The sequence below is a fragment of the Branchiostoma lanceolatum genome, chromosome 17, assembly GCF_035083965.1.
Source record: "Branchiostoma lanceolatum isolate klBraLanc5 chromosome 17, klBraLanc5.hap2, whole genome shotgun sequence".
In the NCBI taxonomy this organism is placed as follows: Eukaryota; Metazoa; Chordata; class Leptocardii; order Amphioxiformes; family Branchiostomatidae; genus Branchiostoma; species Branchiostoma lanceolatum.
In genome coordinates this window covers 13151502-13174932 of record NC_089738.1, presented here as the reverse complement: position 1 = coordinate 13174932, position 23431 = coordinate 13151502, and the positions used below count along the sequence as shown (strand labels likewise).

The following is a 23431-nucleotide window of genomic DNA, read 5'->3' as shown; positions in this document are numbered from 1 at the left end:
TGAAGCGTGTCTCTGCTTCATCCTATGGTTGAAGTGATTATTATGAAAATACATGACAAAAGAAATAGAACAGCAGTAGCAGATGAGAAAAGGATAGAAAGGAAACGAAGGCTAATGTCAATCAATAAAGGCTTAGGCCTCCGTAGTATTGGGTTTCTGGCTTCATGAGAAAACATGCACCATTTTCTACTTTCAGAGTATCATACAGGAACGAGACAGTAACGGTGAAAAGTCATCGTAACGGATTATTATAAACACGTCACGGAATGTTTCACTTTGATCTGTCAAAACTTTGATGAGAACAGAGGTCTTCCGATTTTGAAACTTATCGCTGTTGATTTCTAGGATGAACGAACCTTCATGATATTATACTGACATGACATTATAATATGACCACCGGAACTGATGTTTGATCGAAGTTCACATTGACGCTGCTCCAAAAACGGAGCTTTACCGGGTTATTTGAGATACTAGAGTTGGATTATGTCCTTGTGCTTTAATATCATGTTACTCCCGCCGTTAGTGACGTGATATGTTTGTGTTCCTGCACTGAATCTGATTTGACTCATAAATCTACCTGAGGCACAATCCGGACCGAAAAACGTAACGTAAGATATCATACCTGAACTGCCAGCAAACTTACTCTTAAGCTAGTTCCTTTTCTTTTCTTTGTTAGCTACTTTTTACATGCACCGATTGCGTTTCGTTTCAGCACTGCACCATAATGTTGTCCCTTCTGCTCCTAAATCCTAATACTGCAGTCCCGGCCGCGTCGATGGCCGATAGATAGATAGAAATACTGCAGTAATATATTTCGCCGCTACGGAGCGCTTTTGATCCATGGCAACTTTTACGCCAGGTGCCCTCACCAGTCAGGTTTTGACTGCGTGTATTGTAAGCCAGCAAACTTGAACAAAGAATGTCAGCAAATAATGCTAATTTATGCAAGCAAATAATCCCAAGGCTAGCAAGTAATGACAATAAAATGAGCAGATTTCAGTGGTACTTGTTTTTATTGTTGTTCATCAAGAGGTAGGTCGCAAGTTGTTTTGGGAAATGGTTTTCAAAATATTCAGCCCATCAAGCCCAAGATACTTCACACACCTTTACAACATTTTATGAGGAATTTTATCTACATTTATTGAAAGGACAGGAAAGCAAACAAAACACAGTTGCATTTGTTCCGGCATGTCTTCTTGTTTTATAATTACATGATATGATAGGATTAAAATTTGAAGAATTGAAAAACTATGTCATGTCAGTTTCAACACATACCCCCAATCTTTCCTTGCCTACTTTAAACCAATCCTATCACAGCATACACAACATGAAGTTGTTCTACTGGAGAAAAGACTATTGCCTTGGTTCAGTCGCACTGGCTGTGTCTACTACCCCCTCCTTCTTAAGTAGCTTCTCTTGTCTCTTCTTTATGACTCTCTCCCACCAACCGAACCCCCAGAAATGCTCCTCTGTGAACTTCGGGGGGTCCCTTTCATTCATGGTCCTCCTTTTCTTGTCCATCAGTTCTTTCTTCATGACATCTCTACTCCAGGTGGTGTAGCTTGCTTCCTGTTCCCAGTCACCCCAGTCATTCTTCATCATGGGGGTGAGAGGCACTGCCTTGTCTGCCACTGGGTTCGCTTCTAGTTCCCGTTGCCGCCTCAGTTGGGACATCTCCCGCCGGCGGTTGTCACTCTGCGTGCGTTCTGAGTCAGTCCCGATGTACGGCACAAACTCCTGTGGGCTGTGTGGACGGGCCTGGTAGCTGCGGCTCTGCATTTCCTTCAGTCGCGAGATTGCCCGTCGGAAGGAGAAGATTTCGTCGCGGCCAGATATGATGGGGATGTGGCGTGCATCCATCCCCTTCTTCAGCTTCATATCGAACGCCATCTCTCCAATCATCTCCATTTCCATGGCCTGAGCCTCCTTCCCTTCCCCCTCTGACGGGATCAGGAGAAACAGGTTCTCTGCTTCAGCTTGAGCGGTGCAGAAGATTTTGGTTCTCGTTTCGTACGCGGCGTCGATGAAGCTCAGGAACCTACGCGCTTCGTTCTTCTGGTAGATGGTCATCTGCGGGATGTGGTCGATGAATATCGTGCTGAAGTTGTTGCAGATTGTGAGGTAGTCGGCTGGTCCGAGAGGAGAGCGACAGAGTTCGGAGAATGTGAAACGTGCCACGCCTGTCTGAGTTGAAATGGGGATGTCCACCTTTCTCCCGTAGACCGTCACACTTGATGGCGTCACGTTCTCAGTACCAACAGCCGCCTTAAACACCTGGTCAAGCAGGTCTTCATTCAGTGGGGATATGGGAGAAAAGTAGGCCTGCTGTCCCACAGACTGGACCAGCCGATAATCCTTTTCTGAGTCTATATGTACAATCTCACAGCTCTCGCTGAGGAGTCTACCGAGGTTGGACTGGCGATCCTTCGTCTGGCTCTCCAGGCTGAATGACGAGGCTCCTAGACTGTGGGGATCCCTGTTGGAGGTAGCAATGATGACGGCACCGTCAGCGACCATGTGAGCAAACAGGCCCTCCAGAAGCGCCGACGTCCCGTAGTCGCTGAACTGCATCTCGTCGAAGCAGATCAGCCAGGCGTCGCCGAAGATCTGCCGAGCGATGGTCTGGACGGGGCCGTCCTGGTCCAGCTCCATCCCATCCGTGCAGAGGCTCCACCTGTTGATCTCTGAGTACAAGTGCAGCATGAAGGACTGGAAGTGGACACGTTTCTTGGCTTCAGTGGGTGCGGAGTTGTAGAAGAGGTCGAGCAGAGCTGTTTTACCACAGCCCACTTCTCCATGGAGATAGAGGCCTGGCGGTGGTTTGAACAGGGGAGGGGGCTCGCTAGACTCAGCGCTGACTTCTCCTGATTCCTTGGTGGTATCTTTTTCTCTTTCACTTGTTTCATCTGTGTAGAAAAGACAAACATGTAGATAAGAGAGTAAGTTGATCTTCTTAAAGCTTATCAAATTTCTTAAAATATATCAAACGTAGCGAGGAGCTTTGATACCAAGGGACCTGTATTAAAGCTCTTTGATTGGAGGGATGCAAAATGAATCAAAAGCTAACACCTTCAGCACAAATCTATACAGAATGTGTTCATCACCTTGTGTTTTTTCAGGATCTGGAGGTTGGTAGTCCTTGAGTCTGTTGTAAAGACCCTGCATCCTGGCCACCACTGCCTGCTGATGGTCATCAGGTAACAGGTGCTGGTGCTGGAGGGCCTTGGCGTAGGCTTGGATTGGGCCTGATGACAGCAGGCGACACTGACCTAGGCATGGAGAGAAAGCCACAAGACTGATAATCTCCAAGCAGATCTACACCGGCGCCTAAACCGTTGTTGTTGTCCTTGTTTAGCGTCTATTAACATTATATCGCTAGACATGGTCTGTTGGTGCTGGCGTACGCTTGGTTCAGTTACGAGTCAATTGTTTTTCTAGGTATTTACCTCTTGGTGACTTAAAATCATATAAACTAGCCAGAGAAGCTCCAGTCAGCCAGAGAAAGTCCAGTCAGGCTACAGAATTACAAGACTTGTCTAAGCAAGGGAACTGACTAGTATGCACTTTATGGAATTGATAAAGAAGACACATTGTGGTTAGAAATGTATTCAAATAAAGAACGTTATACCAAGGAAATTTATACCTGGAATCCAGACTGTTTCCAGGGACCACAAAATAATTATGCGGGGATAGAGGGTTCCAGTGGCGAGGAAACCCACCCTATAGCCCTAGGAGAGACCAATGAGGTTCTATATACATATTCTATCTAATAACCTCATTGGAGAGACCTAGGACTTCGAGAGACAGTACTACCAGGCTAATCTCCAAGCAGATCTATAGGTTGAATTACAAGCTCCTTCTTCCAGTTGAATTAAAATACGGTCTTTGCAATCCATTGGGTCTGGTTGGAGACTACTACCAGGCCAGGTTTAGATCAGGTCGAGAAAAACTAGGTCACGATCGATGATATAATCCCTCCTGGTTTCCACCGCCCCCAGGCACAACTGTGTGGTCCATCAACGTTACACAATTATCAAAACCACAAGAAAACATTTCCGATTATCTACACCCCACAGGATCTGTTGGAAACATTTCCTTTACGCAAATATTGATGATTTGTATAAGAGCGACTTACCGGGAAAATATAGCAGGAGATCCCGGCGTCCTCTCACCAAGGTTGGAACGCTCTGTCCTAAAACCCGGCAAAACATGACTATTGGGAACGTTTAGATCAACACAGCTGTTTAAAAGAGTGTCTAGTTTTGCTAAATATTAGTTATCAAGTGCAGCGTTCACGAGATCTTGCTGAAAACGCTGCACAGTATTTTATGCAACAGCGTGACCTCCAGCGATGTCGTCTGCTATTATATAACATTCACTTCCGGGTCAAAACACCCAGGAGGCATCACGGGGGTGATGTTTTGTGACGTCAGGGCTTTGCGCAAACTTGCGATTAGAAACTTTGTCCAGTAAGTAAAACGTACATTTTTTTTCAGATGATAATTTTTGAGAAATTCTATTTTTCTGATTACATTTCATGGTCTGATGGTCAAAATGCGATGAGAGGACTAACCAATGAGGTTAATGATTTTTAACCTCCTTGAACAAACTTTTGATCTCAATTTTAACTTCTTAAATTTGAGCTTGAGTTTACCAAGTTGTCCAGAATTACGCTATTAACCTCCATTAACATTACTCCGCTGGGTTAAATCCGCCACTTTGAAAAAGTGTGGTTGACTTTGAGATCTAGAGATCTCTAGTGCAGCACCTCCCATGTATGCACAGTTTAGATACACAGGAGTGAATTATACTAGGGGGCATTGGAGATCTTATTAAGGGTGGCAGAATCATGTACCCTGGTGGAATTATGTTAGTAGATGTTATCCTAAAGAGAACAGGTCACTAAGAAGCCATGACACCATAAATATAATATTTTTACTGAAGATATCGTTTATTCACTTAAACATTTTCCAAGATACAGAACTTCTCACTCTTTGGCAAGGCAAACAATCCGTTATGATTTAACTTAGATAACTCTTTCATCATCATTATCAAATGTTCAACAATCCGAGAGGAGAGGAGGTGTAGAGACGAAGTACAGGGTTCCCGTTTTCTCCACCGAGAATGCAAATCTGTTTCAGCTAGCTCGTTGGAAAATTGCTCAGCACTGTTGTACAAGTGGTAGCAGCATGTTTAATGGGCTTGGCCAACACATCCAGTATCTTCTAAATGACAGTTTTGACAAGCCAGGTGTGGTTTTACCTACATTTCGACAAAGTGTCCTACCATGGCACCTGCACTGACAACACTGAGCACCAAGTATACAGTACATCCTTGTGTTGTTGTTTTTTGTTTTGCTTTTTTTTTTACAAGTGGCATATTCAATCCATGACTTGAGTACCGGTATATCTTAAGCCAGGATGAAGAAGGCTATTGCCATAATTATTTGTCCACGACACAATCGTACAAGGGAACAGCCATACAATCAAAACACACACACACACATACAATCATCTACCTTAAACAGAACACCTTTTTGTAACAACTCCAGTATGCATGATACACTACTCAAAACAGTAGCCACCATTAACAAACAGTTCTGTCAATGGGGAAGACTAGAAGACAAATTACACCATGCCCATGATTATAACGTAATAAAGTTTGCATGCAACAAAAGTGTCTTCAAACACTTGTACATAGGAAGACTGCGCTATGGTACTGTATATTCTGTACAAGAACAAGCTGCTACCTTCTCTCTTGAAGTGTTTTACTTTTGGACAAGTCTCCCATGCCTATATCGTGTAATTGCAACTGAACACCTTTCATATATCTGTATGCAGGAACTGAAACTACACTGATCACTTGTTCCTTGACTAATAAAACTGAGAATTACTCTTAACATACTGGTATACTAATACAAGGTCTGCTATTACATACATATCCATCAATAGCCAGGAGATATGCAGTGGCTGTTCTATCTTAGAGGTTCTACTTTTTTTTTCTCTAGTGTTTAAGTCTACCGACCAAGTTATTTGTTACTACCTGTGTGGCTGTTTTGCACCAAGACTTAAGTATGCCGAATCAGCATGTAGAATAACGGTAAAACAATGTTACAATGTTCATCACAAGCCTGAAAAGTAGCTCCTTTTGCTAGTTTCTACGAAGATATAACCTTTGATATAAAATTTTGGATCAAAAGATATTACAAGTTTCTCCATGTCAAATTCTTATGGCTGCAAGTTTTCACTGGGACACACAAATATGCATGGATACCACCACTACTTAAGCCTCCAGCAGCAATTCATACAACCAAGTACTGTATCCCTATACACCAACGAAAGAAAACCTTGTATGTTTCCCTACAAAATCTCATGGCTTCAATTCAAGAACACGAGTACTAGTATCTTATAGACATCTAAAAAAAAAGTTAAACGACTGAGAAGGAAAACAATCCCTTACAATGAGGTTACAGTGTTCTTTCTTTGAAAGTCTTCACCAGACACATCTCAAGAATACTTTTTACAACAACAATGTACAGGTCTTGCTGGAAGTTCTAAGTTTTTTTCCTTTCTTTTGTGTTTTTTTGTTGTTGCTATTTTTTGTGGTCAAGTCCAAGATAGAGGTATTGGCATGATGTTTGGGTTCTGTTAGGATTTGGGCAACATGAATGTTCACTGTAACCATTGGGTTGACTGAAGAATTCAATCACTGAGTTGTACTTGTACTCAATCACTGAGTTGTACTGTACTTGTTACACACTTCACAATCGCATGGTACAGACAAGTTGTCATGGTCAAGGTTTTACACAAGCTTGCCAGCTTCGTACATAGCTGTTTGTTCCAGATACACAGTGTTCCACATCAACCTGGAAACCAGGGCCTACACAGGCCACCTACGGGCTACCCTCAGGCATAGTTTCCTTGGCCCTGGAACCGAAGAGCTGGCCTGTGTAGCCCCTGGAAAGAGTCTGGCTTCCAGGCTAGTTCCACATCAGTTTGACCTGATTGCCAGCACTAGATTACACAAAGACTGAAAGGGGGACTGGAAAACTTCTTCACAGTCCTCACTGCTAGTTCTCTTCCTCTTAACATGGCTACTTGACTACCCTTCAAAGAGAAAAGTTAAAGTTTTCTTGAGTTCCACTTCTACTACCCGAGTACCCAGTGTAATAATGCATATTCTCAACAGTATATAGTGGTAAATTTCAATAATTCGAAGACACTTGAATAAAGCTCTGCATAGAATTTTTCACAGTTTTTCTTAGGCAGTCCCGTTGACTAACTGCTGACTGTGTTCCTGGATACCTGGGCCCCCGTCCCCGTTTATTGCACTTTTCTCGCTACCTCCCCTCTGTCTATCCCCCCTGGGACCGCGTTTAGATCGAGACGGGCGCTGCTGCTTGGGCTCGTCGGGTTTCTCTTCGTTTTCGCTAATCATTTTCGAGGTGTCCGTAGACTTTGCGGTTTCGTGCCCTGAGGTTTCTTCGGCCCGGTCGCCCTTGGCAGCCTCAGGGGATTCCTTCTTGAAGTTTTCGTTGAAGATGACTGTGTTCTGGCGTTCGCGGCGCCGGCGGTTCCGCCTTCTCCGGTTTTTCCCAGCGCTATCTTTGTTACCATCCCTGCTACTGTTGGCCTCTTCTGTATGCACAAAGACACAAACACATTAAAACATGCAGAAATAGTTTCATCAGATTGGCTAATCTATACATTTCCTTACAACAGAACCGTACGATTTTCAGGTACCACCATCAGGGTGTTATGAACTGATTCTCATTATTGTATTGAATACTGCGGCAAAGAGTAGAAGAGTCCAGATACGTGCAAGAAATCTTGTCATTACGTCACACTGCCACACAGACTAGTAGTTCATGTGAAGGTAGCAGAAAAGTTGGCAGAGAAACTTGCATGGTTGTGTAGTTAAGAAAGTATGATGTACATTAAAAATCACAAGGAAACAAAACACTTCTAAGTATCTTCTGTAAGCTGCTTGAATGTGTCAATAGCATTAGTATCTCAATTTGTGAAAGTTCTCATACAAAACAGTATGTCTAACATTGGGATGTCTCTACAGAAGAACCCTGACCTTTATCAATATATTTAAAGAGTCCTGACCATGAAAGTACAAACAAAGATCCTGTAATTGGTATACATGTATGTTATCTCCAGACAGGGTTGATAAGTTTAACGACATCTACAGTTTGTGGGGCTTATATACTGAAAGACAAAGAGTTTCAACAGATCTAAAGTACAGAACAAACTTCAACTTCACGCAAGTATAAACCATTTTTAAACAATGGTAGTCCAAAGGAAAGTTTCTAACACAACAGAAAAAGAGATGAACGATCAAGAAAGAAACACAACTTCATGGAAAGAAAGGAATATTGAAACTTGTGAAAGTAAGACTGAAGTATGTAGCACAACACAGTCTTTGCCAGCCTGACGTCTACGTGACAGGAAACGTCTCGACTCTACAAGTCTCGAGTGTGACAGACCAAAAGCCAGAAAAAGAAGTCCCTTGTGGGAGAGAAACGGAAAACTTGAGTTGGGATCAAAGAGTGGCTCACAATTATTGAGCTGTTGTATCCTTCCGCGGCACGATCCTGTCAGAGTTGTTGTGGGCTGGGGTCTTCTTTTTCCGCCCTGGAACTGGCGCAGAGAGATATAGCAGTTGTTTTCTTTATATGACATTGGCCAATACCATTCTAAATTTGTCAGAACATTTTTTCAGAAGCACAGGCCTCAGGAATAATATACAGTCTTCTCTCCATCAACCGTTGCCTCAACAGAATACATCCCAAGTCCCAGTCAGAATCTGAACAATTCTTAACAGGACATGTGCTGTTGAAACAATTAAGGTTCAGGAGAGAACATACCTAATATCATTCCTAGGGCCTGTATCTAGCAATAACCAACACCTCTTTGTTCCACCACCAAAAGCCCAACCACAACCTCAGAACGCATATTTTAACTGCATAAATTAACCTTCAAGCTTGCCATATTGTGTTGTGCTACACTACAGTGAATAACCGTGACAATGTTTTCCCAGTGTTCCCCTGTATGTATATATGTCAAGTCTATAAGCGAAGCCCCATAAATATTGAAGCGGTACATATAATTTAATAATAATGGCAGCTGCAGGAAAATCAGATGGAGTTAGCGGAAGGGTAAGCAATAACATAGCCAGCCGAAAGTGACTATAAAGTAGGAAAAAAGTCATTGACCAACCACAGAATTTCTTCATTTTCACTCGATGATTCTGTAAAAATTCTGCACTGTGAACATTTTGTGATATCTATGTTCACATAAGCAATTAAAGTATTTTAGTTAATGAGGTTATAATTAGGATGTGCATAGTATCTACACTAAGTCTTGTTATGACATGCATAAGATTAAGAGAGTTGTTTTCTTAGTTACACATATCACTTGAAACATTTGATGCCAATGGTGTGAATGCAATAATTTCAATCCTTTTCTAAGTTGTGTTCTAAATGTATATGTGACGATGCCAGCAAACATGCATGAAGCTAATGAAAGCAAAGCACAAACTATCAAATACAACTATGAAAGGAAAAAAATAAACAGATCTAGAGAAAGAAAGAAACCTGGCTCAAGGCAAGGGCACATCTGGTAAAACCATGCAAATGTATGTTTGTAGACTTTTGAGTTCTGAACCCATAAAAACTGGTGAGGATAAACTGAGCCTTGTTTTTCCGGAAATCTTGTTTTGTACAAATTTTAATTTTGTTTCATTCAGTTCATTTAATCAAGGAGGTTATATAACCTCCTTGATTTAATCAATCTTTTTATCACCAATCATTTGTAAAGAGCTTGCAATTTGTTTGGAATAAATTTTCTTTCTTTCCCCTTGTTTCAATATAAAAGTAATGATTTGGAAAAGACTTGGATTAGGATCCAGACAGGAATCCCCCTAGCAGCTTCCTTTCGAACTGCCAATTTCAACTGCGAATACAAAGGATTCAAAGAAACAATACAGAGGTTTGTGCTCTCTGAGGTTTCAAGCATACAATTAGGGGTTCAACCAATGAGCGGATGGCAATAAGTGGTTTGACCAATGAGAGAGTGGCTATGAAACATTTCCATTTTTATGATTTTTTTTTGCATTTCTTTGTTTTGAAGGAGGTTGGCAGGGGTATGAGATTGATCTTTAGAATGAGTAATTGCCATGAAGTAGTTTGCATGGAGAGTGCCCTTGACTTAAGAAAACCAGGACCAACAAAGAGTTAGTGCAGACCCACAGATGGCTTCCCCTTACCCTGCTGAATGTATGAATACAATGTCACGTTTGTTCCCCTACCCCGCTCGTTGTTCGTTTCCCCCTCGGTGTCGAGCACAGAGTCCTCTTCGTCGTTGCGCCGCCGCCGATCGTTTTGCCGGCGGTCCCGGTTACGCCGCTGGGGACGCCCGTTCACGTCGCCATTCTCGTTCTCGTCCTGGTTGAGGACGTCGAAAGGATTGTGGTTGTCACCCTGGCGAACTGTAACAACATATAAATAACAGTAAATGATTAGTTTATATAGTACTATATAGTACAGTAAATTTATCAATTTTCATGGAGACTTAACATCACAGTATAGACACCATAAAATTCAGATTGACCATGGATGCAACTAGGTCACATGTAGCCACAGTCTTCAACTGTGTCCTGTCTGACAGTTATTTCCTCCTCAGGATGCCTTAGTATGCCCCATTTTAACTTAAAGTTCTCTAAAACTCCACAGCATTTCCCCGCTTGGTCGTTCCACTCCCTCGTAATGCTCCCCTCTTGCAATTTTTTTGGAGAAAAAACCCTGAAATGGCCCTACCCTCACGGTCAAAGTTAGGCTCGGTGTTAATGCGTGGACGGCGGCCGCCCCTCCCACGGTTGCCGGAGTAACGGCTGCCCCGTACACCACTTGCTTCCGACATGCTGTCCTCTGTTACGGCAGACGACCAATCACTGAGCTCGTCCTGGTGACGGCGATCATTCTCAGACCCGGCTAGAGAAAGTTACAAGAGATACAGACGTTTAGTGTCAGAGTTGTCAACCCAGGATTGTGGTGTTCAAAATGTGGTGGTTGTTTTTCCTGAGAGCAATCGTAGACTGTCACCAAGTATAGTGGGGGCATCCTCAGTATAGGTAGCATTAAACAACGCTTGATCTGCAAAGGTTAGGTGTGACAGGTCGTTCAAAGCAACTTAACCAGCTGCTGCCACATGCCTGCAAAGATGGTGTTCCAAAAGGCCTTTATACTGGCCATAAAATATGGATGAGATTTGACCTGCATAGATGTACAGTTTGTCCACAACAAACTTAAGGCCTTCTCCATTTGATAAGGTCATGGAGAAACCCTAGGGGTACAGAGGTAGAGAAATAGAAGGGTAGGGGTCAAAAATCATTTGATACCAGGGCTGTCTCCAGGACCCAAGCGGAAATTTGCTTGTTGGGACGGACAAAAATTTTACCCAATCAGTCCCCAAACCCGAAGTTTCTGACATGAAATTGATGAAGATGTATTTTCCCAAGCTTAAAATGACAGATTGAAAAACAAACATTGGGTCCCAAACAATAATGAGTGGGACAGAAACAAATCTAAAGCTTGAGACAACCCTGTTTGATACATTGAACGCATCTATTGTACCATCCTACTCACCATTGCGGCCACCCTGGTACCGTCTGGGCCGACCCCTTCCTCCCTGTCCCCGTCCCCTGCTGCCGCCGCGACCGCGCCCTCTGCCGTACGCTTGACCTCTGCCCCTGGACGTGGATTCAGTGGTGTCTGACGTGTAGTCCGTGCTGTAGCGACGTTCGCGTGGCGGGGGGAAGTACGTGCCACCAGACCCGCCGCCCGCGTTCCGCAGCTCTTCTGCGATCTGTAGGTTCTCGATGCGAAGCTGCTCAACTTCCTGGAAAAAGTCAATGATAGAGATAATGTTGTTGCACAATAATCACACAAAAACATGCGTCTGCAGCACTTGGTCAGATAGCTGATGAAGACAGAGCTTCGGTCAAAAATTCTGGAGAGTCAAATTCTTTGAGTTGCAGAACAGTTTATTTCTCATTATGTAATTTACTTAATCAGATAAAGTTTCATGCTGGCATAAGATGCATTCAGCAACTTCTATATTTCTTAAAAACAATGTCAGGAAACTAAAAAATACTCTATAGGAGTCTATCATTTATAAACATATCTTCTAGATTCCTAACATTTAGGCAGTACTAATACTGTTCTATTTGACCATTGTAGGTTACACTTTCTTCCATTGGTTTAGCATTACTTCAAGAGAAAGCCAACGCATGACAAAGGAACAGACCAAGATTGCCATCATTCCTTACAGTTTGGTTCTGGGTTGACATATTGAAAAGGTGATAGTCACCTGTTATGAGGGAATCTCATAAATAAATAGTTGCCTACCTTTAGATGTGCGAGGTGATAGTCCAATAGCATCCGTGCGTTGCTGTTCTGCTCTATCGTTCCGATGAAGATCATTGGCACGTGTTCCTATGAAACAACGCAGACATAAGAGTGGCCCTTAATAATAAGCGGACTGCAAAAGACTTGAAAATGTGAAAAGTATAAAAGGTTTTTTTACTTACTGGAACAGAATCCTTTGCCGATAGATCCTGTACACAACATAGGGTGTCAAGTGGGTTTTTAGGGCTTCACATCACAAACAGCACATAAACAGAGCTTACAGGCTTTATCCAAACAGATTGTAGCGTCCAAACCATAATTGTCCAAACGAAAAGAACTGAATTTACAGTACTTTGTCTGACTAACAAGGGATGCAGAGACAACTAACCTGTCCTTCACCTTACAGGTTTCTACAATTTCATCTTGCATGTACGATATTCCAAAAGTATATATACATGTACTGGTATCATAATATACAACAATTTTAAAAGCATACACATCATATAAGTTTGTTTGAGTTTGCTCACAACTTTTACATAGCTATAGGATAACTCAACAGGAAAAAGGTTAACATATGGTTTATACCACATATATCTCCTCTGTATCTTCCTTTATGTCATACCTGGGCCTGATACGGGTGTTCCGGACCGTGTGATAACTATCCGGATCACATAGGGTTCGGGAGTGTTATCACACAGGCTTCCATGGAATAGCCGAATGCATTTCGAGCGCGCCGGTTGCGCCGCCGTCGGAAATTCGAATACCAGATTCGGAGGTTAGAATCAATGTTGTTACAGTTTCTTGTTCGAGGACACAAAACTCCCTCAACTTCTGGCGCATTCCGCATTGAAATGTGTGTTTTCTCGGGTGGGTATGACCAAGGTATGACATAAATAAAATAAAACACGTTGTATTCCGCATCACCCTTGGTCCCAGCCCTCCCGCGGGTCGGATCGCGGAATGCGACCCCGCGGGTCGGACCGGCCTACAGCCGTCGGGCGATCCGACCCGCGGGAGGGCTGGTACCTCGGGTGATACGGAATACCCCGTGTTGTATTTTATATGTACAATAGGTAGTAGCCACTTAAAAAATAATCCACTCTCCCTTAAGTCTTAAGGTAAGAATTTCAACCCCTCATTTAAGTGGCAACTATCTCGCCACGTAGCATGTCCTTCTAAGAAAGGAAAATACAGAGGAAACCTATATTCAGACACAGGTGAAAAGTTTGGGTAGAACTTTACTTACCTCCTCCCTCTGTACTGTGTGCTCTTTCTCATTGTCTCCCTCAATTTTCACCCTGACTACCCCAGATTTGTCCACGATCTCTTGGATTACACGACCATTCTTGCCTATTACTCTTCCTGAGGACAAAAAGGAGATTCAGGTTATGTCATGAAGTGTAGTAGACATCCATCAGGTCTTGAAATAATTTTGTCTGTATACAGGCACTTGTGCACGTAACATAAAAAACATATCTCTGCATTTCTTGCTGATTCTGTCACATGTGATACATTGTGGGTAATACGTCAAAGGCTGCTCCTGAGACATAAAGAAAACACTTCACTTTCAAGCTCACACATGCACATTTCAAACGGTGAACTGGCTTATTGTGTGAGGTTCAGTATCCAGACACATCAAGAGATGTGGTGGAGTCGTACACCTCAACTTCCATCTGGCACACACATTCCCCCAGCGTGGCAGGGTAAGCCAGGCTGGCCCTTGGTGTGCAGTCAGAAGTACAACTTAAAGAAAAACCGACTTGCCTATGAGATTTCTTGGGACTTGGACAACATCTTGTTTATACTCCAGCATTCTTCTTGCCTGCTGAACTGCCTCCTTTGTCTGTAATTGGTACATGTACACAATGTTAAGGTTGGACAACATTATAATCACAAAGTTATAGTGCAGGAACACTTAGTGTAGCAAGCACATGTAGTATGTTAGATTTCATTACTGCATGTCTATGCTTGAAAGAGTGCTCAGTGTTCTCTTTCTGTAATAATCAAGACAAAGCGAAAGTCTGAGACTTTGCAAAATTGAAGATTTCCACAATATTTCTCATTGGGTGAAAACAAAATTTAACAAAAACATACACAACGACACATATTGTAACAGAACACCTTGATCTCAAAGACATGCATTCTCACCTCTCCATAAATCTTAAAAGTGCATGTTTGTTCTTCCAGTTCAATGGCGGTGACACCCTCCAGTCTGCGGGCCTGCATGATGTTGGCCCCGTGCGATCCGATAGCCAGCCCCATCAGGTCCTCCCGCACTGCGAACTCCTCCAGGCATTGCCGCTGCATGGCTTTAGTGTTCTGAGAAAGATATAGATTCAATATTGTATTCTTAGACTCGATTTACTTTTCATCAACATGCATGTAACTATATCTGTTTTCTTCCTACAGATTGACAACTATGTGTTAGTTAGTATGAACATCTATGATTATTGCACTGAATAAAGTCACACATTTTGGACATTTCCACGACTTTGCTCCTGACCACTCTCCAACCAAGGTGGGTGCTGGGTTGGGAGTAGCCTAAAATTCAACCTATATTGAAGCCTCAGTTCGCTCCTTTGATCGCATCCTAGCACAATATGACTTTCCCGACTTTGATTTTTCAAAATCCATAGTCCACTGGTGCAGACAAATTTTTAATACTAGTAGGCAACCTTGCCGACCAACTCCCAACCAGAATAGTGGGAGGCCATTGTCGGCTACGTGTGACAGGGGCTTAAGGTAGCAGTAGGAGTATCCAAACGTTGGCAGGTTAGTAAAGTATTTGCTTTTCTTTTATACATGGTCCCAGTCCTCAGGTTTGCAGCTAAGCTGTCTGTTGTACTTGACGGGACACTGTGTTACACAATGAACTGTGACTGTGAACACAGTTTGCTTTGTTATTTCAATTCAGTCACCCTTGGAAATTAAACTCTAACAGATTTGATTACATGTTGCAGTCACTTGCCTTGAAAGAGAAGGATTTATGCTGCCAATGCATTGTGAAAATGCAGCCTGACTGAGAGTAAGAATCTAGTGTGACGTGTATCACCTGACAAATGCTAAAGTAAAAAAGTATAAAACAGGATATAGTTTCTAAACTCACCTCGAGTTGTTGTTGTGCCTCCTTTTTCCTTGCCTCCAGCATGAGCTTTGTTCGTAGACTACGGAAGTGCATGTCGCTCAAAATCTGCGCTCTCTTTACCGCCGCCTCGTCGCTGGAGAATACTACGAGTGCGTTCAGATCCGTGTTGTAGCTGACGGACGCTGCTTTCAACTTCAAGGCCCTCTTGAACTCATGGTGATTACTTTCTACTCGACAACTGTGGGGAATATCACAAAAGAGAAGATTAGATTTAGAAGCTATTTCAATTGGATAAATAGACTGAATTGAATTCTTACCATGATGTTAAGGTTTAAGTTACCAATGTTTAAGTCATCTTGTTCATGGCGGTTTTACTCTAGCGATGACCTCTCCACTACAAATTCATGATACCAGGAATATACTGTACTACAGTACTGTACTTCCCTGATAAAATAAATAGGTTTACAAAAACTCACCATTCCCTGAGGTCTTCAGGCACATCTATCGTACACTTGTGGAAGGAGTTCTTGGTCAATGGAGGGCTGGAAGAAAATGACAGCAGCATATTTACAAACTACTGTAGATCCTAAATTATTCACCATATTCACACATACTATGTGCACTAAAATGTGTCTACAAAGTTCTGCATTGATAAACGTCTCCTGCCAACAGTATATTACAAGAACGAAACTTTTCTATATGCTGCAACTACGTGGCTGTTTATGAATTGTAGGGTTCATATTCAGACTTTATGATATAATAATTATGCAAGTCTTCATTAAAGTTTCAAAATATGTAAGGGTCTGAAAACTCACTTTTTGTTTGCGGGGCGGATTTTTCCTGTGTCTATAATGTCCTTAAAGGTTGCCTCCAGGTCGAGATATTCCACAACGCAAAAGGCTCCCTTGCACCTTTTTACCCTGCAAGGCCACCAGCCACACGGCTCATCATTTGTTTCTGCCAAAGCCTGTGGAAACACGAAGTAGAGCCACACATCAGAACATTACATATTGAACAAATCATAATACTGAGAATTAGGAAAACATTGCGAATCTCAGCGATTAATCTTAAAAAATCAGGTACTGTTTACATCAAAAACAGTAGCAGAAATAAACGAGGCGAAGCAAAAAAAAGTAAACGTTTTTGTAGTCATATATCCATATACTGTACTTGTATCCCAATCTATAACATGAATATTGCTTTTGAAATTCACAAAGCCCTGTGTTTCAGGTGTTTCAACATTTTACATTCGACTATGATTAGCATATTAGCATGATAGTTCATCTGCGATGGTAATTAACAAAGTAACAGAGCTAAAACATTGTTCCAACATGTAAAGTTAGTGCATTGAATTTGTTGGTGTTGGAACAAAGTTTTAGATCTGTAAAATTATCACCTTTATCAATTACCTTTGGTTCTTTTGAAGTATCATTTTGACACCATATCTGCATTGGTTACAGGCAGCAGGAATAAGGTTCATATTCATACATGACAATATTGTTTATCTACATTACAAATTACTGAAGCAACTTAGTTATTAGTGCTTTTCTCCTAGCATTTAGTATTATTGCAAACTGTTTTTTGCCATGTTTGACATAGACTCGGTTTCTAGAGTTGTTTCCAAAAAGAATGCTATATTAGAAGACCTGCTATACTTTGGACCCTGTTGGTCAATTGCAAATGTTAAGCAATGAATAATGCTGGTAACTTTCCCTCTAAACAGGAGGGGCAGTATCTGATTGGCTGGCGAATGGCCAGTGCCAATGCAGGGAGAAGCATGAATGTCAGACCGATATGGTAGGGCCTTTGATCGACAAGTACAAGCGGTAGGCCTGGCATAAGAGGATAAGTGTATGATGAGAGGAGCCCATCTCCATTTCTATTACCCTTGGGCCACACAATTGTGCAAGCACTACAGCAGGGGTAGTAGTGTATGTTTAAGAGCCATACTCTTTCCCATGTTTATGTGCTAAACACTAACTAAGCAGAGAAGCCGGTTTACACCATTTTTAAAGTGGGCTTTAAACATGGTGCCCTTGAAGTTGAAAACCTGAAGTGAAGAACGTTATTTGCAGAGCGAAGGATCATCACTTTGCACATACATGTACCTCCACTTCATCTCCCTCCTGAGGTTCGTAATCGTCTACGGGGGTCGGAGGAAGTCGCACGTCGTTGAACGGAACTTTGCGCTCCGGCTGCCAGCTGAAAATAGATGGAAGAAAGAAGAAGATGGATTATTATTCTTTGTGGTCAAGTTGTTGGGTCTTGCCTTGGTTATTCAAATTTACAAATTTCTAGCAACATTAGTCAATCATTATTACATTTATCGTAAATCTTTCCATGTTCACAGTGGGTTATATTTTCGCCCCACGAAAATGAATGAATGTACAGTACACAGCACAATAAGCAAATACATCTGTACTTTCCAAAATCCACTGATGGATACATGTACATGTATATCCTGCCACATGAGGCAAGCAAGTTTTTACATAAATTGTAATTGGACTAATAGGTGGTATTGAATCTGTGCCAGGTGTTTGGTATGACATTCTTTCCCTGCAGCCAAGCATTAAACAACATGAAACAACAATATTGCATGTGATGACCACATGTTCACTGTCTATAGTCTGTGACATCATATTTATAGCAATAAATGGTGATTCTATGTAAAACATTTTTTACTTATTTCTTAGCAGGCTTAGATTTCAAAATCTAAGAAAGAAGTAGTGGAATCTTGTTCATCCTATACATTTGTGATTTGTCTGGATTTGGAAAGGTTGGGATATATGATTGCTAATCAGACCCCTGGAGGAAGATTGGAATTCATACAGGCTCCGAAGCCAAGGATATGCATTCTATATTTGAATCAAAGGGTCAGTCCTTGTCTGTTAAGTGATATTTCATGACTGCATAGCTTATAGGACAGGCCTAGACTGGCTTTGAATAGTCTGAGAATTTGTACTGAATACCTGTCCTGTATTTGTAGGGTGAGGAATTCAAGAATTGAATCACATGAATATCAGCTGTCAATAGATGGGGGGATAAATACATGCCCACTTATCTATTTTAAGGATATTTTCTTGACTTTTCTGGATGCTGTTTGATTGTGGTCAATCTACAGATTATATTCCTGAGTTACATGTACATACAAAGGGCTTAACAAACAATATGGAAACAGTGCCTGACAACCAATCTTTTCAAGTTAATACATGTTCAGTGTACATAAGAATACTTCCTGAAATTGTACCAAAATAGGTATCAGTAGTTGTCCCTGAACTACCATGAAAATAGGACTGATTCCACACTTTTACAGTAAATTTGGAAAAAATTGTTGACATAATGAAAACCATGTTTCCTTGGTTGTCTGGATCTTGACATGTGGCAAACAAAAATGGTGGTGCCAAATTTTCACTGTAGATTATAAAAGTACATTCATTTTCTATAAGCATATACAATTTGAACAAATAATGACTGAATTCAACGAGCTTCATTGCCATGTAGCATTCGTACAGACATGTGTTGTGATCATTCCCATCAAGATTTATATTTTTGATCATCATCTGAACATGCTAGAAATGGGAAACAGCCAGTGAATGCACTCCTGCGGCTAAATTAAGCCAGAGGCTTTACATTCACTTCCCCATTTTGGCCCCACTCATTGAAAGTGGTAAAGACATTATCTTATAGATGCTTGTGTGGCAACGTCAATACCGGGCAACGATAGAAAGTCACTGACCTTCCTTCTTCCGGTTATTTAGGGAAAAGGTAGGTAGTGTACATTTCGAAATGTTGGCAACAGTTTTATTTTCGCGGTGACCTCTCAACCGCAAAATCATGACACTGCAAACATGCAATTCTAATTTATCACAATTATAGATTATACTAGTGCAGAAATGTTTAACCACAAACTGAAAACACCACGAAAACCACCTTTGCCCCCCGAAACATGAAATTAAGTCCCCCACCAAAAAATAAATGGATTTACAACTAACTTATATATTACACATGTACACACAAATGTAGTGTAATTTGCTTAATTCAAATGAATTGTCAGAAAATGTATGAATGGATTTTTTTCAACTGACACAAATGGATATCTGTGGAAGTTTTAAATCCTACAGATTTATACAAAAAAATATGACTGGCATGCAGAATATTGCAATATAATGCATATCATTTTTTATATTTTAACCAAAAAGTGTTTCATTTTGTCCTGATTAAAATCTGTGTCTAGGGAACTGGAAACTTTGGTGTAAATTCCAATATCCGCTAGGCATTATTCTTGTTTTGCTCTTTATGAAAACTACAGTTGGTTAGCAACTGCATTATACATGTAATAAAAAGGTTATGATGACCCTTTTAGCTTTATCAACATGCAACTACAGGTATATTTATGTAAGTTAAGGTACTTATACTTACTCATTCTCAAAAGCTACTGTCACCTCCTCCTCATGGATGTCTCTTATAAAAGCCTGAAAAAAAACAAGAGCAGGTTATTGATTTGTATTTGTAAGTTATAAGTAAGCATACCAATCTTGTATGCAAGTTATGAGTGAAAGCTGCTTTATTAACTTCGAGTGATTTAGTTTGCATATGTAAATGTATCTATCTATCTGTTAAGATTTATCACATATTTGTGGCAGGATTGACAGAACAGGTGCCTATCATCTTTTCAACATGTCAACCAAGTGACTAGACCAAAGTTTGATCCACTTGCATCGGGAAGGACCCCTACTCTTTTTCAATGAGCCAGTAACATTTAGCTTGTACTCAACAACCCCGACCACTAGGCAATCTTGCAACATTGCAGTAAAAGAAACAAGGCCAGTCAGCAAGTGCTAGACTAATTCTAATGCCATTTCATATACTTTAACCTTCCAATTGATGTGCAAATGGAATACTGGTATTCAAGGACAGCTTGTGATGACAGTAATATTGGGCAACAGATTCTTTGCCTTAATGTACCAAAAAGCCATTTCATTACAGATTTACAAAGTTTACAAAAGGAAGAACAGATAGTATTTCAGATGCATTTTTAAGACAGCTACATCAAATACATTTGTATTCTGAAATAAAATGTTTGAAAAGATAACTGCTGATGTGATTTGGTGACCTAGCTATCCAATTATGTGTACGTAATCCAATATGAATGGATTCTACAATGTATGTGTTTTGCTTTGTGGCACTTGGTGAGAAATTAAGAATGACCATGGATGTTACTTGTGGAGAGCAGTGATCATGACAATGGCCTGATTTATACACAAGTTTCCTGAGTCAACTCGGGCGGTGTGTCAGGGGTTTTGGCCCTATGGTTCTTGTTCAGGCTCTCTTGTTCAGTCCTGAGTCGACTCCATGTCAACTCAAAAACGTGTGTGTAATTTGGGCCATAGTGGTAGTACTGGTAGTACATGTAGATTTCAGCTGCAACCTGGCCACATATTGCCATCAACAGCTGGTGAATCAATGATTCTGTATTGTCAGCCTGTCGCATCTCTCCAAACAAACATGTACTAGCACTGTCTTCAGTGCACATAATCATCGACTACATTGCATAAATCTACTCTGGCAGTGGCATTTGCTCTAGGGCAATCAGTCAGTTGCAATCAATGGTCTCCGATAAAGCATTCCTTTACAAACACACACAGACGTACGTGACGTCATGGGGTCCCATGTTGCAAAACTAAAGCAGCCCTAAACAATATTAATGTCACAAGACGATTTTGCGTCATGACTTGTGGTGTCCATCTGTTTCGCTGCTATTCATTGATTAAGTCGTTGTGAAAAATCTCTACCCACTATTTTTGCTTCCATATGCAATATTCAAGAATGTTCACCCCTTCATGTGAAGGCTGGAAAAACACACTCGGACCTCCTAATGATGAATATGACGAGAATAACAGCTGAAGCATTTTACGCAACAATTAAATTATAGGTTGCATAAGATGGTAAATATAGCAGGGTAAAGGCAACATACTACATTGTAGTATGTTTTGTCCTTTTCATGAAGATTCATTTCTATAGACAATTCAGTTTCAGTTCATCTACGTACCTGGAAAATTCATACGTTTCAAACGTTTGACATGAATTCTTCGATCTGTAGCCAACTAAACAAAGTGCTTCTGGGCACATAAATCAGGAAAACAAAAATTCTGTCTGTCTCAGTGTCTACCGTACTCTACGTTTCTGTAATGTTTTTTGTCCTACATTAACATCGAACTTGAAAAGATACAAAAGCCTAAGATCAATTATCGACCAAACTACAATATAATCTAATAAACTAAAAAAAACACCACTGTCCTCACATGACCAAGGATATGACCTGTCATTAGAATATTTTTATCATGGCAATGAACTTGATAATCATCAAGTTTACAGAACAAAGTACACATATATCGTGCAGCATTTAGCACAAGTTAAATGGAAAAAAACTAAGTACATTGTGAATTTATATATTTTCCAAGAGAAAGGTATAATAATTATCGTTATGTTATTCATGAAAAATGTACACATAGCTACAATCTACAGTGTGACAAATGATATTATGGACTATATTTTGGGACAGTGCTTGGTATGTGCTATGAACAGCATATTTGGTACCTGTCCAAATACTGGGCCAAAACATTAAAAGATGATTATCATGTAAAGAGAAAAACCTTGAACTTACACATGACCTCAGCAAAAAATCGGTGTGATATTCTGCTTATCATTTTAACGTTACATGTACATACCAAGTGACTACAACTGAATGCGAGAAAGGGTTATTCTATGTGATTGCACTTTATGTAATTAGTCTGAATGAAATTTTGACCACTATTAGTGTTACACAACATCCACGGCATGTTATATAGTACAACACATGAAATTCAAAACTCCAAAGCAATGCCTCTTTATAAATGGTATCTTAAATGACTTTTCCATCCCGTGCCAAATTATATCTCAAAAGGGCATGGCTACGTGGTGACACACCCTACTGATGACTGTAGCTGACAACATTTAGCCATGAATAACCTTTTTAAACGTTTAGATCTTGTGGCTTGGGTCTTACACTCTACTAGGGTTTCCAAGCAAGTATTTTTAGATTCGGTTATATTTGGTCACACACCAGTCGCTGTCAGTCTCCTAGTACATGATGGTGATGATGTTCACAGTTATGCAAGGATGTGCTTTCAAAATTCCAAAATCTGAACACAAAATATTATTACCCTTTAAACCTAGAAGAAGTTACAGAAAATGTCACTGACTTTAAGGAATTTACTATGAAGATAGAGAATAAAATCAGAATCAGGAACGGTTGTCATGCCCTGCTATCCCCAGTGAACGTCTGGCGCCCTCGCCCCATCCCCCTTGAAAACATCAACAAAACTACTTAAACCGGGGACTGACTCGGTCAGATTTTGGAATAAACATTGTCTAGACGTGATGTATCACGTTATCTGAGTAAAATAGTCGGTGGAAATGGGAAGAAATGGGTAGTTTTTACCGTGTAAAACGCGCCGTTCTGACCGCACACCTCCACAGTAAGATCCTCCATCTTGGACTCGCGGGGAATCCTGGGTTGGGTGCGGAGATGTCGTCTGACTCCCTCGGGGATTTCCAAATTTCGGGAAGATAAATCTGAAACAACTCGCTTCTTAAACCTCTCAGTCTCCTCAAATTTGGACCAAATCTCAAGAAATAGAATAGTAAGACTTCTATCCTAGCGTCCAAAAATGCGAGTGTCGCGAAAACCCTGCAATCACGAAAAATCTCGACTTGTTTCGGATGAAAATATTGAAAGTCTCGTGAAATCTCGCAGTGAGGTCACCTGCTACAATATATTTTTTAAAGATATATAATCATTTTTGTCAAAATCACAATATGAAAATTGACATATGATCAGAAAAAATTCGATCTATTTTATCAGTTGCTATGAAAACGTTTTGGTGCATATTTTT

General features: G+C 40.9%; 2 protein-coding genes across 3 annotated transcripts; both read right to left on the bottom strand.

The window, feature by feature from the left end:
* Nucleotides 1–994: 994 nt before the first annotated feature.
* On the bottom strand, nucleotides 995–4384 carry LOC136422577 (putative ATPase N2B). Of its 2 annotated transcripts, XM_066410375.1 has the most exons (4): nucleotides 4136–4384; nucleotides 3644–3728; nucleotides 3105–3269; nucleotides 995–2906 (listed from the first exon to the last, which is right to left on the bottom strand). In XM_066410375.1, exons 3-4 carry the CDS (start codon nucleotides 3163–3165, stop codon nucleotides 1354–1356), a joined length of 1614 nt encoding a protein of 537 aa, XP_066266472.1. In that variant the 5' UTR covers nucleotides 3166–3269; nucleotides 3644–3728; nucleotides 4136–4384; the 3' UTR covers nucleotides 995–1353. The 2 variants fall into 2 exon arrangements, with proteins under 2 accessions (XP_066266472.1, XP_066266471.1); XM_066410374.1 differs by lacking the exon at nucleotides 3644–3728.
* A 543-nt stretch (nucleotides 4385–4927) lies between these two features.
* On the bottom strand, nucleotides 4928–23279 carry LOC136422583 (RNA-binding protein FXR1-like). The gene is made up of 15 exons (XM_066410380.1): nucleotides 22978–23279; nucleotides 19917–19969; nucleotides 17600–17699; nucleotides 16313–16464; nucleotides 15974–16039; nucleotides 15519–15735; nucleotides 14561–14731; nucleotides 14173–14255; nucleotides 13659–13770; nucleotides 12595–12621; nucleotides 12413–12499; nucleotides 11651–11903; nucleotides 10823–10996; nucleotides 10273–10494; nucleotides 4928–7637 (listed from the first exon to the last, which is right to left on the bottom strand). The coding sequence occupies exons 1-15, from the start codon at nucleotides 23026–23028 to the stop codon at nucleotides 7261–7263; spliced, it is 2145 nt and encodes a 714-aa protein (XP_066266477.1). The 5' UTR covers nucleotides 23029–23279; the 3' UTR covers nucleotides 4928–7260.
* Between the last annotated feature and the right edge of the window lie 152 nt (nucleotides 23280–23431).

Excerpts from the sequence above, each read along its gene's own strand:
- LOC136422577 (XM_066410374.1), bottom strand. The coding sequence starts at position 4,211 with ATGTTTTGCCGGGTTTTAGGACAGAGCGTTCCAACCTTGGTGAGAGGA. Across the intron at positions 3,270-4,135 it reads TCTCCTGCTATATTTTCCCG|GTCAGTGTCGCCTGCTGTCA; the intron begins GTAAGTCGCTCT and ends CTCCATGCCTAG. Across the intron at positions 2,907-3,104 it reads AGATCCTGAAAAAACACAAG|ATGAAACAAGTGAAAGAGAA; the intron begins GTGATGAACACA and ends TTTTCTACACAG.
- LOC136422583 (XM_066410380.1), bottom strand. The coding sequence starts at position 23,028 with ATGGAGGATCTTACTGTGGAGGTGTGCGGTCAGAACGGCGCGTTTTAC. Across the intron at positions 10,495-10,822 it reads GCCTAACTTTGACCGTGAGG|TTCGCCAGGGTGACAACCAC; the intron begins GTAGGGCCATTT and ends ATGTTGTTACAG. Across the intron at positions 7,638-10,272 it reads GTATTCATACATTCAGCAGG|AAGAGGCCAACAGTAGCAGG; the intron begins GTAAGGGGAAGC and ends TTGTGCATACAG.